This window comes from Oryzias latipes, chromosome 14, assembly GCF_053564925.1.
Source record: "Oryzias latipes strain Hd-rR chromosome 14, Olatipes_Hd-rR_3.1".
Lineage (NCBI taxonomy): Eukaryota > Metazoa > Chordata > Actinopteri > Beloniformes > Adrianichthyidae > Oryzias > Oryzias latipes.
This window is the reverse complement of record NC_136250.1, coordinates 27,021,640-27,035,591: the sequence shown is the minus strand read 5'-3', so window position 1 is coordinate 27,035,591 and position 13,952 is coordinate 27,021,640. Positions and strand designations below refer to the sequence as shown.

Below are 13,952 nucleotides of genomic sequence, written 5' to 3'. Positions count from 1 at the left end.
AAGTGTCTACCTAGAGCAGAATGTGTCCGAGCTCCTCTGAGTGATGGTGCGAGGATTCAGCTCAGAACTGCCCAGAGGCTGCCAAGCAATTGCAAAAGCTTGAATTGGGTCTAAGGTTATGCTCTGTTTGTGGGTCCTGCTATATCCAAACCCCAGAGACTTGGTTTGATTCACTGGAGCATAGTGAGATGTCTTCCACTCCCTCTACACTCAATTCCAAATCTACTATGGCCATAAATACTTCATGCAAAAAAAAGAAAAGAAAAATCCCCCTGATTCTGCCTCTCATCTGCTTTACTTACAAAATCCTTGCAGCATCCAACATTACGTCTTGACTATAGGTTGATGAAGGCCCATTATTATATGGATGTGATGGTTTTTGATTAAAAGAAACAACAACTCTGTTTAACATTTAAACTGTCAAGGGCCAATAATATGGAGTCGTCTCATGAGTATCTAAACATGAATAAAAAACCAGATTGTAAACTTGATTGGTTGATTTTAAATTTAAAACATTGTGAACTTAAAGGAATTCTTAAAATTGTAAAAACTAAGATTGTAATTTTGAAAATAAATAAATTTAAAACTTGAAAAAATTATCAAAAATGTGAAAGAAAAATTGTAAGTTTTAAACTTAAATAAAAAGAGATAAATTTAAACTGCTACCAAATGAAAACAAATATTTGTAACATCTGCTGTTTTGTATTTTCAACTTTTATGTTTTTTTTTTATTTCTCTCTTTTTTTGCTTACAATCTGGTTTTTTAAATCACTTTAGCCTGATCCAGGTTTTGTTCTTTCTTCAGAACATAACAGTTAAAAACTTTTTGTTGAACTTGTTTACAAAAATATGACAGGTTTTTGAAGTTTAACAATCTACTTCACCAATTTGTACATTTTATGACAGAAAAATCAATTACAGGTAAACTGTGTCAAATAACTTTTTTAAGCAATTTAATATTGGCACCGGTTATACAACTCTTTAGAAGTACATTGCCCACCATCTGGCTTCTTGTTCTGCTGCTGTAACAGCCTCATTTACCCTCCGGGGATCAATAAAGTCTTATTCTATCTTATCTAAAAGCCAAAAACAATTAAAAAAAAACAAAAGGCGACGCACACTACTGCTTTTGCACACTTCTTGCCACACAGCTCTCCCACATCTCACTAACCGATGCCAGATTGCTGTGAGACTGTCTGATGTGTAGAGTTTTATAACCAAACTCCAGATAAAGTGCATTTCGATGATTGTACTTCCTGGACATGCTTGCAACTCTCCAAGGCTACAGTCCCAGAGCCTCATACTTCAACACATCCTCAAAATCAGAAAATCTCATTGATGTGTCCACAGGGTCATTAGCAGTGGCACACGTGTTTGGAGTTTTGCTCTGCTTTCCCATGCTTAGCTGTCTTTCTGCTTAACCAGACACTGTTGCTGTTTGAGTGCTGCTGTAATGAAAGTGGAACAGGTGGGCTTGGATCTTTTCCTGCTTCTTCATCTGTGTTTATTGGTCAAAATGGCTTGTCATTGGGGGGAAGGAGGGTACAGAGCATCACCTGTCCCACTTTACTGACTATTATTCCTTTCAGCCATATTTTTCCATTAGATTCTCTCTTGATTTTATTTGGAAAAAGTGGTAGAACTTCATAAATTTATTGAAGGGATAACTGTCTGCGAGAAAAAAGTGGTCAAACCCGTAGAGCAATTTGCCCAAAGTTCAACTGCTGACGCATTTGCTTTGTTTGTTATGTTTATCAAACCTTTCTTTAGACTACTTTTTTAAAGGAAATAAATCACTTTGGTGGATTAAAATGAGGCTGAAGTTTCCCCTCTGGCTGTTCTAAATAACTTTGACAACAGTCCCAGTTTGTCAGGGAGGCACTCCTTCACCCAATCACCAGTCTTTCTTGCCCTTCACTGCTGGATGCAATCAGCAAGGAGACAATCAGCCCCATTACTCTTCATCCTTTCCACTGGTCATTTGGGACATTCTCTATCCTCTTCTCCAAGCATAGACTTGCTTTCTTTTTTCTTTCTGACCTGCTTTTTTGGTTATTATGTTGTTCCTACATTAAACATTTGAAATTCAATTTTAAAGGAACACACATAAGAATTTAAGATCTTGACATTCAGGCTATATAACGTTTTGCATACTCTTATATGTGGCCTTGATGGCACCTTAGGAATAAAGGTGACATTAAACCCTCAAACGCTGGCATTATCTTTGAGCCTCCTGCAGAGGGGATTCTGGGTAACTTCTCTTTTGCATGTTTTTGTGAACTCACAGCCAGAACTGCTTCTAGAATGGTTTAGCCTCTGCCAACAATTCAGGCGAAACTTGTGGTCCATGAAGGAGAAGAGAGCAGCCAAGAGAGCAGCCCTTCCTCAGACGTGCTGAGAGAGCTTTGGCTACATCATTCTGAAAGCCAATTGTGCATAAATATGTTTGGGAACATTAATTATCTCCTCTTCTTAACACTGTCACATTGAACACTAACCAAATGCATAATTTGAAAAACTTGCTTACAATCTAACCCCTAAATGGAGTAATCTGGGTAAGGCGCTGGAATCTAAAGTACTTTTATTGCATCTTTTTTTCCTGTGGCTTGGTGAAAAAACTGTTTTGAGTCATTTTCTCCATCTTGTTGTTCCATTTGACCAAAAAGCAAGTGACCACTGTGGAAAAAAATGAGAAATTCAGTTGTTAGACTGTCACTTGAAACGTAAAGCAAACTGTAGAAAATGCCTCTTTTTTTCCCACTGAAAGAGCACTAGATGTAAAATAAATAAAAACATGGAATCTGGACAAAATATGCTTCAAGTTAATATAAATATTTTAAAATAGAACATCTTGGAGTTTAAATTTCAAAACATTGGCTTTTGTTCTCATTTTAGTGCCAATTGCGTTCAAGTGGTGTTTAAATAATAATAATAATAAAAAAAAGACTGTCTAACTCAGAAAACACACATGACCAAATCATCCAACACAATGACAGAGGAATAACTTAAAGGTCAATGTATTTGCAGTGCACCATCTATGGGCTGTCAGCAGAACTGCAGGGTAAAATTAAAGATTTTTAAGGATTATCAATTTATTCAAGTTTGGTTTGGCCAGATCAAGGCTGCATGGCCACTGGTCCATAGTTTGCCCACCCCTGCTCTGAAATGTAAACTTAAGTGTCCTCTAACAGATATAAATCCTCCCTTTGAACACGTCAAAGTCATTGTTATTGGACTTGCCTGACTTTATCTGCAATACAGCGAACTTGAGTGGATGTTCTCATTCCTGATCCTGTCCATCCTTGGGACAGCGAGAAGCGCAGCCTCCTCAGCTGTGCCCCCTCCACCTCCACTAAGGATTTTTTTTTTTCTGAGTGTTACTTTTTCAGGTCAAATGTCATTGCTCTCACCATCTTGTACACCTGTCATTGGCATTGACATGTTTTGTGAAATATCACACCAAAGATATCCTTTTGCCCATTCTTACCAGTTTTTACCTTTTTTTCACACATTGTTGGTCTTAACTGTTGACCTTAAGTATTTGAGTACTTCCTTTTTATCTTGACTTCCTGTGTTCTCAATCAGGTTTCCTAGAAGCTGTGTTTGAGACTGTCCTTCTTTCCTGTCATCTTCAAACCAAATTTCCACTTTTTATATGTTTCATCTCTCTCTCTACAGAAGACAATGTCATCTGCAAACATCACTGTCCATACAGATTTGTGTCTGGTACATCATTCCATTCATCTTCAACTGGATGGTTTCATTCTGTTCCACCTTCACCTGAAACTCTTCTGTCACACTAACAGCAAACTTCACTTGTCTTTCAGCTCTCATGCATGTCACACACCGCTCCAAACAACTCCACTCTTCATCATTCAAAGCCACAGTTTTTCTCAGTACATTGACATACACACTCTGTAAGCTTAAAAGAACAATGCAGCTCATTCTGGCCTTCTCAGTACTTCTTTACCAACCTTTAAAGATCATTTCTTTGTCCTTAAAGTTATTTTCTTGACACGAAATTATTCAGCTTACCACAAAAGCTGACTTTTGATCCCAACCAAGTTTCTGCTTACCTAGTTTCCAATAACTACTGTGTGGTTCATTTGCTTGTTCCTCCACAGATCCAGCTTCACAGGAGTTTGGTTTGATTTCATCACTGAGATCAAATCAAATTGTGATGAACTGTCTGCATGGGAAACCTTTTACAGCATCTCTTCTTACTGAATATTTTAAACAAACTCTGTTTTGGAACCAGGAACTAGAGAAGCTACAATTCTTTCCTCAAGAAATATTGTGCTGAATAATATTTGAGTCACACTTGCTTTAATGCACTTGAGTCTATAAACTCTAGGGTCATCTGGACCCAACCAGTCAATCCGAGTGCTGCAGCGGTAGACACTCCAAAACAGTAGAGAGGAAAGGCGGAGCTGAAATGCTCGCCTCTGTGGCGGTTGGCTGCATGTGCCTTGCTGAGGCTGAAGAAGTTTGCATATGGCTTGTGCAGACTGTGCTCTTGTTTTAGCTAAGTTCTAACATCATATTTCTGACAATTTTACGACAATACCGAGTCAAACAGAAATGTCCTGTTCTGAGGGGGCCTGATTTGTGGATGGGTAGGTGGCACCCAGCCTGTTTTTCCATAGTTCTACAAAAATAAGCATCATCCTCGGTTTCTTAAAAAGTTGTCCCTGAGGTATTTTTCTACCTTCCCAGCCTGTTTTAACAACCCAGTGAAAATTTTTCAAAAACTTCCCCCTCATCCAGACACACATGTGTCGTTTGTAAGAATCAAAAATATGTTTGTACACACACAGACACTAAAAATACATTAATTAAAGGGTCAGCCAAGGTAGAAAAAACAAAAACTACAAGTACACATGATCAAAATCTAATGCTTAGATTCAACTGTGGTGTCTTACTGCTCACCAAGATTAACAATAGGGATGTAATCTTATATTCATTAAACAATATGCCAATCTATTTTCATTTTCATCTTGACTGAAGCGATGTTTTTGTGAACGCATCTCAATAAAAGCTCAAAAGTTTGGTTCATGTAATCAAACTTTCCCCAAAACTTTGATGTTGTTGTTTTTTTATCATTAGTATGCCAGGCAGTTTTCAAAAGCTCCGCAGTAATCATAAGCTTGGGGAGAGGCAGGACCACCTCAGGGGTGAGCACTAAAAGAGGGCGGAGACAGCGGTTCAGCCATGTTGGCCTCATTAGTTAATTATGGAGCAGGCAGGCGTTCTCTCTCACGCTGGCTTTGGAGCACGCAGAGAATACACGAAAGATGTTCAACAGAATCCAATCTCAGGATTTGGATTTACTGGCTCTTACATACATGTTTTTTTTTTTGTCGTTTCTCTAAATGTATTTAATTTTGAGATAAATTAAATCTTAGAAAAGTCCAAAAGGTATGCATGCTGTATAAAATAACACAAAAGCATTGTATGGTTTGCACACTTAGCGTCTGTTTACTTTTCATTATAAACATTTGCAAATTATTAATTTCTTCCCCCTTTTCCACCCAGAGCACATTAAGGTATCTGCTTTCCAAATAGTCCATGGCCTCACTTGTATTGCAATTAATTCCAATGTTTCAGGGGGTCTGACCTTGTGACAGAACGACTTTTCTGAGAGTTAATTGTTTGCGGCCGAGGCATATTTAGGTCAGGTTCAAGATTGAAAATATGTTTCATGATTGGCATCAGCTGAGATGCTCCCCTGACAGAGTGTGTAGAGGAATGTAAATTCAAGCTTTTAACAGCTTACCTTTAAATGGGACAGTTCACATTGATAAACCGCTTATAAACAAGAAATATCATGTTTTTCTAGTTGTGCGCTCCTTATAAGACTATTCAGCTAATTCTTCATATGATTTGTCAAGACCTTTTTTTTCTTTAGCTAGGGTCACAAGCCTTGTAAAGCAAAAAACAGCTATCTTCAGGTAAATTCATGGTCACTGTGCACAGGCGACAAAGCCAAGTCTCTTTGTTGTCATTCGTCTGTCATTTCAGATTTTACACTGTGATTACTTCAATTGCGTAAATGGTAGAAGAGTTACGGTAGTTTGAAGAGCGTATGTTATTTTCCTATATTTTACATAGTTTTTTACAAAATCATTACATAAATCTTATGCAAATCTGCGTAATTTTGCTAGACTCATAGGAAAATGTGTGACTTTGAACAACCGTTCCATGTTGGCCCATATATGTCTGACTTTCTACAATATATTTTATTTAGCATATATTGCGCACATATCATGTTAAAATTACCTCATTGATGCACACATTTAGGGGCAGATTTAACTGTTTTGTTAATTTATGTGTTCTTTGTGTGGTTTGCTCATATTATGGTTTGCTCCTATTTCTTCCGTTGTTTCAATGTGGTTCATTTGTGATACATCTGTGAAAATGTCACTTAAAGACCACAACTTTTCTCATTTTGTGCATGCATATTCACGTATAAGCAATTTTCATCTGTGCAATATGTGCCGAATGCACTTAGTGGCTGTGTGACATCGCCTTAACACTGATGTCAGTGGGGATCCGATTACTGGTATAAAAAGCACCTGATGATTATTTATGACCTGACTTGCCTCCAGTTATTTGGGATTTTAGGTGCGCTTCAATCAAAATGTCAAAGTGTTGTTCAAAACATGTCTTAAGTATAGGAATACTAATGAAAGAAAATATCGAACCGCTTTTGATTCTTTAAGCTATTCCCATACATTGAACACTTAAACATTAAACACTTTATTGAAGATTTAAAAAAATTTAAAAAATGTCCACAAGTATTGCCTAAAATGACTTTAAAACGTGTTTTTTTTGTTTAATTATTTAGCACTGACTGTTTTTAAAGTTCATCCGGCCAACTTTGAAAAGAGGAAACCAAACAGCTGAGCAGAATCCAAAGGGTACAGCGAAGTACCACAGTTGGGCTCCAAAGTGAATGAAGCTCTGTTTTCAGAGTGAGAACATCTTTTGTCCTTTGGACAAACTTTGTTCCCCCAGATTCAGGACAGTCAGCTCTGCGCTGCGAGGAGTACTGCTTTAAGGGCCAAAAGCCTACGTTACATAATCTGTTACTTTTTTTTTTGGTCATATACCCCTTTACTTATCATGTCATCACAGTAGAACTTCAAGCTTCTGATGTTTTCCATGCACTTTCCCCTAATATGCATTCTGTTTTAGCTTCATAGACATATGCTAATTGTAATGCACCATAATGAATTATTATAATTGTAATTAATAAGAGGGCTGAAGTATAAAATGATGATGTTTATGCCACATTGTAACTTCATTTAGAATAAAAAGAATTGCTATTGTTGAAAATATTGAAAAGTCAGGCAGCAGCTTTTTCTGGCATCACTGTCAGCTTTCAACTTTTTACCTTCTACTTTGAGAAAACAGCATTTGGATGTAAACCAAGACAGTCAGAGAAACGATAGAGAAAAGTGTAATCCTGACAAAGATGTGGGGAGGACTAAGTAAAAACGTGTGGGTAAAAGACGCTCAGCAGCTGACATGTTTCTGTCAGTTTAATAACAGCCTGACACCTGCAGAGCGCAAATGGAAAAAGTTCCTCATTGTTTTGCGCTGCACCTCAAAGTGAAGCAGGTTATTGATAAGGTGCGACGGCAGTTTGCTTCTGAAAGGTTCATTTATTTGCCTCCGAAAAATAAATTGGAAACCGAATGTTTAAAGATAGCCTGTCAGAAGGCTGGAAAAATTCTCACACGTGTTTGTGTGTTTGTTAATTACTTGCAAATTCATTCCCTCTTAAAAGTGCTGAATGAATTATTCCAGTGATTGTTTTTTTTTTTTTTGTGTTTACGCCACGACAGCTGCTCCCATTGATACGGCAAACACTTAACGCTTTTGATATTGATTTACCAATTAACAGGTCAATTTGAAAAATAGCAAATAATCAGAACAAGTTGTTTTGTTGATAGATTGTTGGCAAGATGTTACAGGAGATACAGAAATATTATCTAAATTGAAGATGAAGAAAACATGTATAGTCAAGTGACTTTTATGACACAAATGATCTGAACAGTCGCACAAAGAAGAAAAGGTTAGCTTGACCCACAGGGACACGGTTTTCTCATGAAGGGGCAGATCTTTCATCTTATAAATTGCAAAACGTTGACTTTATGAAACCTTTTTTTGCCTTTTTCAAATATCCCAATGTCCGACTCAAGTGTTTGGATTTGTATCACATGGGACTTTTTCCAAAAAAAAGCCAACACTGCATAGCGAACACCTTATGGGGAATAAAACAAGGAGAGATATTAGGAAATTCAGCCAGGATTTAACTAAGACACTGTAAGACGTGAAATATGGCCATGATATTTGTTAGTCAAAGCCTCAGTCACTTGCATCTGTATGGGGAGTTGACCCGTATTGGCACTGCAGGTTTTTGAGTTGGAGGGTCACAGAGAAAAGCAGACCCTTCATCATTAGGGGAGTGCAGATCTATCTTTGAGTTCCCTTACAGCTCGTCTGGCAACGTCAAACACCATGAAAGTGGAATGTACCATTGTCATACATGTGTGAAGCGTATGGTGAAGTATTTGTAAGCATAATGTAAGTTGTGACGTACGAGGGGAGCGGTCGTAATGTGCCGTTACATCACAATGTAGTTGTTTGTGAGGTACTGGTCATTTACTAAATGCTGCACTTGCACGGTGTGCACATGAGACTCCCATTGCATGTCCATACAAAATACACTCTGTACAACACGCCTGCATCTCACCAACTTTGCCCTTATTTACCATTGTGTGTTGTATAGAAAAAAATGTGCAAAGATTTTGGCTCTACGGGTTCACCGACCTCGTAGACCGTACAGGTTTACCTAATTTCCCTTCCAGACAGCCCATATACACCCGTACGGGCTCTGAGCCAATGACGACTTCTGTGCATGGCATAAGCCTGGACCATATGAATAAACCCCAGAACCAAAGCCTGACAATGCTTAGGGGCCAGACCACGCCAAAGCACCATTCCATGTGGGAAATGTGGTGGAGGAGAGCCAACAAATCATCTGAAACATTGAGAATGCACATCAATGAATCTGAAGGCAAAAATATGATTGTGATTGGCTAAAACCAGTGGGGAATTTATAGTTTAGAATAAAGGCATAATGATCTTTGGTGTTTAGAGTTAAGAATCAGCAGCCAGAATTTCCTGGAAGTGAGATAGATTTTTATTTTTGAAAGGTTGCCAGTACTTCACTTCATATAGACTCTGCTTTGCAGCTTGGTCAAAGTAACTTCAGACAATGATGTTACCCCGTTTTAACAAACTTCTAGCTTTTATATGTGTTTTAGTGGTTTGTCCTTTGTCTGGCATTTATGTTCTAGCATAAAATCCTTTTTACATTTTATCGAGGCATCTTGTATTGATTCACGAAACATAGTAGCACAGCTGTAAATGTGGAAAGGGCAGTCAACTTCATTTCTATAAAATCATCAAAGTAAAGCTTAGGAGCCGCTGTAGACATCTGTTATTACTGTAAAAGCGTTTACAAGCTAAAGTAAAACGATTCTCTCCTGCTGTGAATTGAGAAAGAAGTTTTACTTTTAAGTTCAGAAAATATGCGTTTGTCTTCATTTGAAACAAATAAGAGTCTGGTCTGACTTGTTTAAAGATGTCATGTTAATCCTCACATCCACTGGTTGTCATTTAACACGCAGGCAGAAATCTCCATCCTCAAAGTCCTGTGTTTCTTTGAAGCATGCTAAATCTCATCTATCTATACCTTAAAGTTGGAAGCTAAGTCATCCGCAAACAGCAGACTCAGACACATGCCTGGGCTGAGCTGCTAGGTTTTATCAAGTTATATGAAAATATAAACCAATCTACCAATGGAATTATAGATTCATAGAAAAATGTATTTGTTTTCATAAAACGATTACATAGGTCACCAAGGGACAGGTTCAAAGCTGTATGGTAGCTAAAGACCACAGTCAGTGTCCCACTCCGATCTATTTTCAAAGGGTTCCCGTTGGTCTTTAAATTATGATCATGCTGTTTTTAGGCCAAATCAAAGAAGCTGTTGTGTTCTAGGACATAGTTTCTGCTGAGAGTTCTTTACAAATGCTCCTCTGAGTTGCAATCAGGACTGTTGGGGCAGAGTAAGCCTGCTCCTACTTCCTGTCATCCATCTGTTTACCATCATCTCCCAGTATCCAGCCACACTGCCTTGAGCCAGATGCCAGCTAAAGGAAAACAAAAACTTACATGGATCTAGTCGACAACAAGTGGATGCATCAGGATGGAGGATGTAGCAGGGAGCTTGTGGTTTGCCAACTTTAGCTTATACGTCACAGCTTCAAGTTTTTTCCAACTTAATGTTTTTGTCTACTCCTGATTCACAACGATTTGAATAAAGAAACGCACAGAAATGCAGTTTGAAGCTGAATTTTCTTCATATTTTTCTTCTGAAAAAAATCACAAGAACATGATAAAAACGCACACAAAAAAACACAATTTTCATCAGAGTGGGTCCTATTCGCCTGCTTTATAAAAGTTAGTGAAGCTTTCTGCAGCGCTGACAAAAATCTTACATGAATACTATATTTTAACATCTCTGTCAATTAAAAAGGTGTATAAAGCAAGTAAAAAAGCACTGTCAAGTACCCAAACCTTTTTTTGTTTGTTCTGTGTTTTTTTTCTTCTATTGGCTGGTCTCAAGAGCTTTAAGAAACATTAAAACCATCTCCTGCTGTTTATAATATCTTGTTTATGGCTTTGGCTTCAGCTAAAGACAGATTCTAAAGCCTTATCTGAAAATATTTTTTTTTGTATTCAATTGTGTTCAATAAATCTAGCCACAGGGGTTGCAAGCCAGTAACTTCTGTGCCGGTCCCAAGCCCGGATAAATAGAGAGGGTTGCGTCAGGAAGGGCATCCGGCGTAAAAATTGCCAAAATAACCATGCGAATCATCCACAACACTTTAGACATACCGGATCGGTCGAGGCCCGGGTTAACAACGACCGCCACCGATGCTGTTAACCTACAGGGTGTCGGTGGAAATTTGACTACTGTTGGTGGAAGAAAGAGGGGAGGCAGAAGGGTCCGTGGCCAGAGAGAGAAGGGGAAAGGCAGGAACATAGGTTTGAGAATAGGGACTCTTAACGTTGGCACAATGACAGGGAAAGGCAGAGAGCTGGCAGACATGATGGAGAGAAGGAAAGTAGATGTACTGTGTGTGCAGGAGACAAGGTGGAAGGGCAGCAAGGCACGTAGTATTGGAGGAGGATACAAACTGTTCTATCATGGTGTTGATAGGAAGAGAAACGGGGTAGGAGTGATTCTGAAGGGGGAGTTTATGAACAGTGTTCTAGAGGTGAAAAGAGTCTCAGACAGGATGATGAGCCTAAAGTTAGAAATTGAAGGGGTGATGGTGAATGTAGTCAGTGGGTATGCGCCACAGGTTGGCTGTGAGTTAGAAGTGGAGGAGAGATTCTGGAGTGAGTTGGATGAGGTCATAGAGAGTTTTCCCAGAGGAGAGAGAGTTGTTATTGGAGCAGACTTTAATGGGCATGTTGGTGAGGGCAACAGAGGTGATGAGGAGGTGATGGGCAGGTTTGGTGTGAAGGAAAGGAATCTGGAGGGACAGATGGTGGTGGACTTTGCGAAGAGGATGGAAATGGCTGTAGTCAACACTTACTTCCAGAAGAGAGAGGAACATAGAGTGACATACAGAAGTGGAGGTAGGAGTACTCAGGTGGACTACATCCTATGTAGACGAGGTCATTTGAGAGAGGTTAATGACTGCAAAGTGGTGGTAGGAGAGAGTGTAGCCAGACAGCACCGCATGGTGGTGTGTAAAATGACTCTGGAGGTCAGGAAGAAGAAGAGAGGGAAAACAGAAAAGAAGACCAAGTGGTGGAAGCTACAGAATGAAGAAACTTGTGAGGAATTTAGGCAGAAGTTGAGGCAGGTCCTGGGTGGTCAGGATGAGCTTCCAGAGGACTGGAAAACTACAGCAGAGATTATCAGGGAAACAGGTAGGAAGGTGCTAGGTGTGTCATCTGGAAAGAGGAAAGACGGTAAAGAGACTTGGTGGTGGAATGAGGAAGTACAGGAATGCGTCCAGAGGAAGAGGTTGGCTAAAAGGAAGTGGGATGTAGAAAGGACTGAGGAAGGTAGACAGGAGTACAAGGAAGCGCAGCGTAGAGTGAAGAGAGAGGTGGCAAAGGCCAAACAGAAAGCTTACGATGAGCTATATGACAGGTTAGACACAAAGGAAGGAGAGAAGGACTTGTACAGGCTAGCCAGACAGAGAGACAGAGATGGGAAGGACGTGCAACAGATAAGGGTGATTAAGGACAGAGATGGAAAGGTGCTAACAACCCAGGAGAGTGTACAGAAAAGATGGAAGGAGTATTTTGAGGAGCTGATGAACGAGGAAAATGACAGGGAAAGAAGGGAGGAAGATGTGGTTGTTGTGGAGCAGGAAGTAGCAGAGATTGGAAAGGATGAGGTTAGGAAGGCTCTGAAAAGGATGAAGAGCGGAAAGGCCGTTGGTCCTGATGACGTACCTGTGGAGGTATGGAAGTGCTTAAGAGAAGCAGCAGTGGAATTTCTAACAAGGTTGTTCAATAGGATTTTAGAGAGTGAGAAGATGCCTGAGGAATGGAGGAGAAGCGTTCTGGTCCCGATCTTTAAGAACAAGGGTGACACGCAGAACTGCAGCAACTATAGAGGAATAAAGTTGATGAGCCACACAATGAAGCTGTGGGAAAGAGTAGTGGAAGCCAGGCTTAGGAAGAAGGTGGAGATTTGTGAGCAGCAGTATGGTTTCATGCCCCGTAAGAGCACCACTGATGCCATTTTTGCTTTGAGAATGTTGATGGAAAAGTACAGAGAAGGTCAGAAGGAGCTGCATTGTGTGTTCGTAGATTTAGAGAAGGCGTATGACAGGGTGCCGAGGGAGGAGCTGTGGTACTGTATGAGGTCGTCTGGAGTGGCAGAGAAGTATGTCAGAGTAGTTCAGGACATGTATGAGAGAAGTATGACGGTGGTGAGATGTGCTGCAGGTCAGACAGAGGAGTTCAAGGTGGAGGTGGGACTACACCAAGGATCAGCTTTGAGTCCTTTTTTGTTTGCTATGCTGATGGACAGGCTGACAGACGAGGTAAGACAGGAATCTCCCTGGACAATGATGTTTGCGGATGACATTGTAATTTGCAGTGAGAGTAGAGAGCAGGTGGAGGAACAGCTAGAGAGGTGGAGGTTTGCTCTGGAAAGAAGAGGTATGAAGGTCAGTCGTAGTAAGACAGAATACATGTGTCTGAACGAGAGGGATCAAGGTAGAAGCGTTAGGTTACAGGGGGCTGAGGTGAAGAAGGTGCAGGAGTTTAAGTACTTGGGGTCAACAGTTCAGTGTGATGGGGATTGTGGAAAAGAGGTGAAGAGGCGAGTGCAGGCAGGTTGGAGCGGGTGGAGGAAAGTGTCAGGAGTGTTGTGTGACAGAAGAGTGCCAGCAAGACTCAAAGGAAAGGTGTACAAGACAGTGGTGAGACCAGCTCTGCTCTATGGGTTAGAGACGGTAGCAGTGAGACAGAGACAAGAGGCTGAGATGGAGGTAGCAGAGATGAAGATGTTGAGGTTCTCCTTAGGAGTGACCAGGTTAGACAGGATAAGGAACGAGTACATCAGAGGGACGGCTCATGTTGCCTGTGTTAGCGACAAAGTCAGAGAAGCCAGACTGAGATGGTTTGGACATGTTCAGAGGAGGGATAGTGGATACATTGGTAGAAGGATGTTGGAGATGGAGCTGCCTGGCCGGAGGGCAAGAGGACGGCCAAAGAGGAGATATATGGATGTCTTAACAGAGGACATGAAGTTGGCTAATGTTAGGATAGAAGATGTTCATGATAGAGTGAGGTGGAAAAGGATGATTCGCTGTGGCGACCCCTGATGGGAAAAGCCGAAA

The 13,952-nt window shown here is 40.1% G+C and overlaps 1 protein-coding gene across 13 annotated transcripts in view; it reads left to right on the top strand.

Moving 5' to 3' along the window:
* The window catches only part of ncam1a (neural cell adhesion molecule 1a), a 309,203-nt gene that overhangs the window by 193,727 nt on the left and 101,524 nt on the right, over nt 1-13,952 (top strand). The window contains exon 2 of one of the 13 annotated variants that reach the window (XM_078930823.1): nt 1-13,952. This exon is cut by the window's left edge and continues 35,295 nt beyond it. The exons of the other annotated variants lie outside the window; for them this stretch is intronic. Coding sequence (XP_078786949.1) covers nt 10,944-13,937 — 2,994 coding nt within the window. The 5' untranslated portion in view covers nt 1-10,943 and the 3' untranslated portion in view covers nt 13,938-13,952. 13 annotated transcript variants of the gene reach the window in all.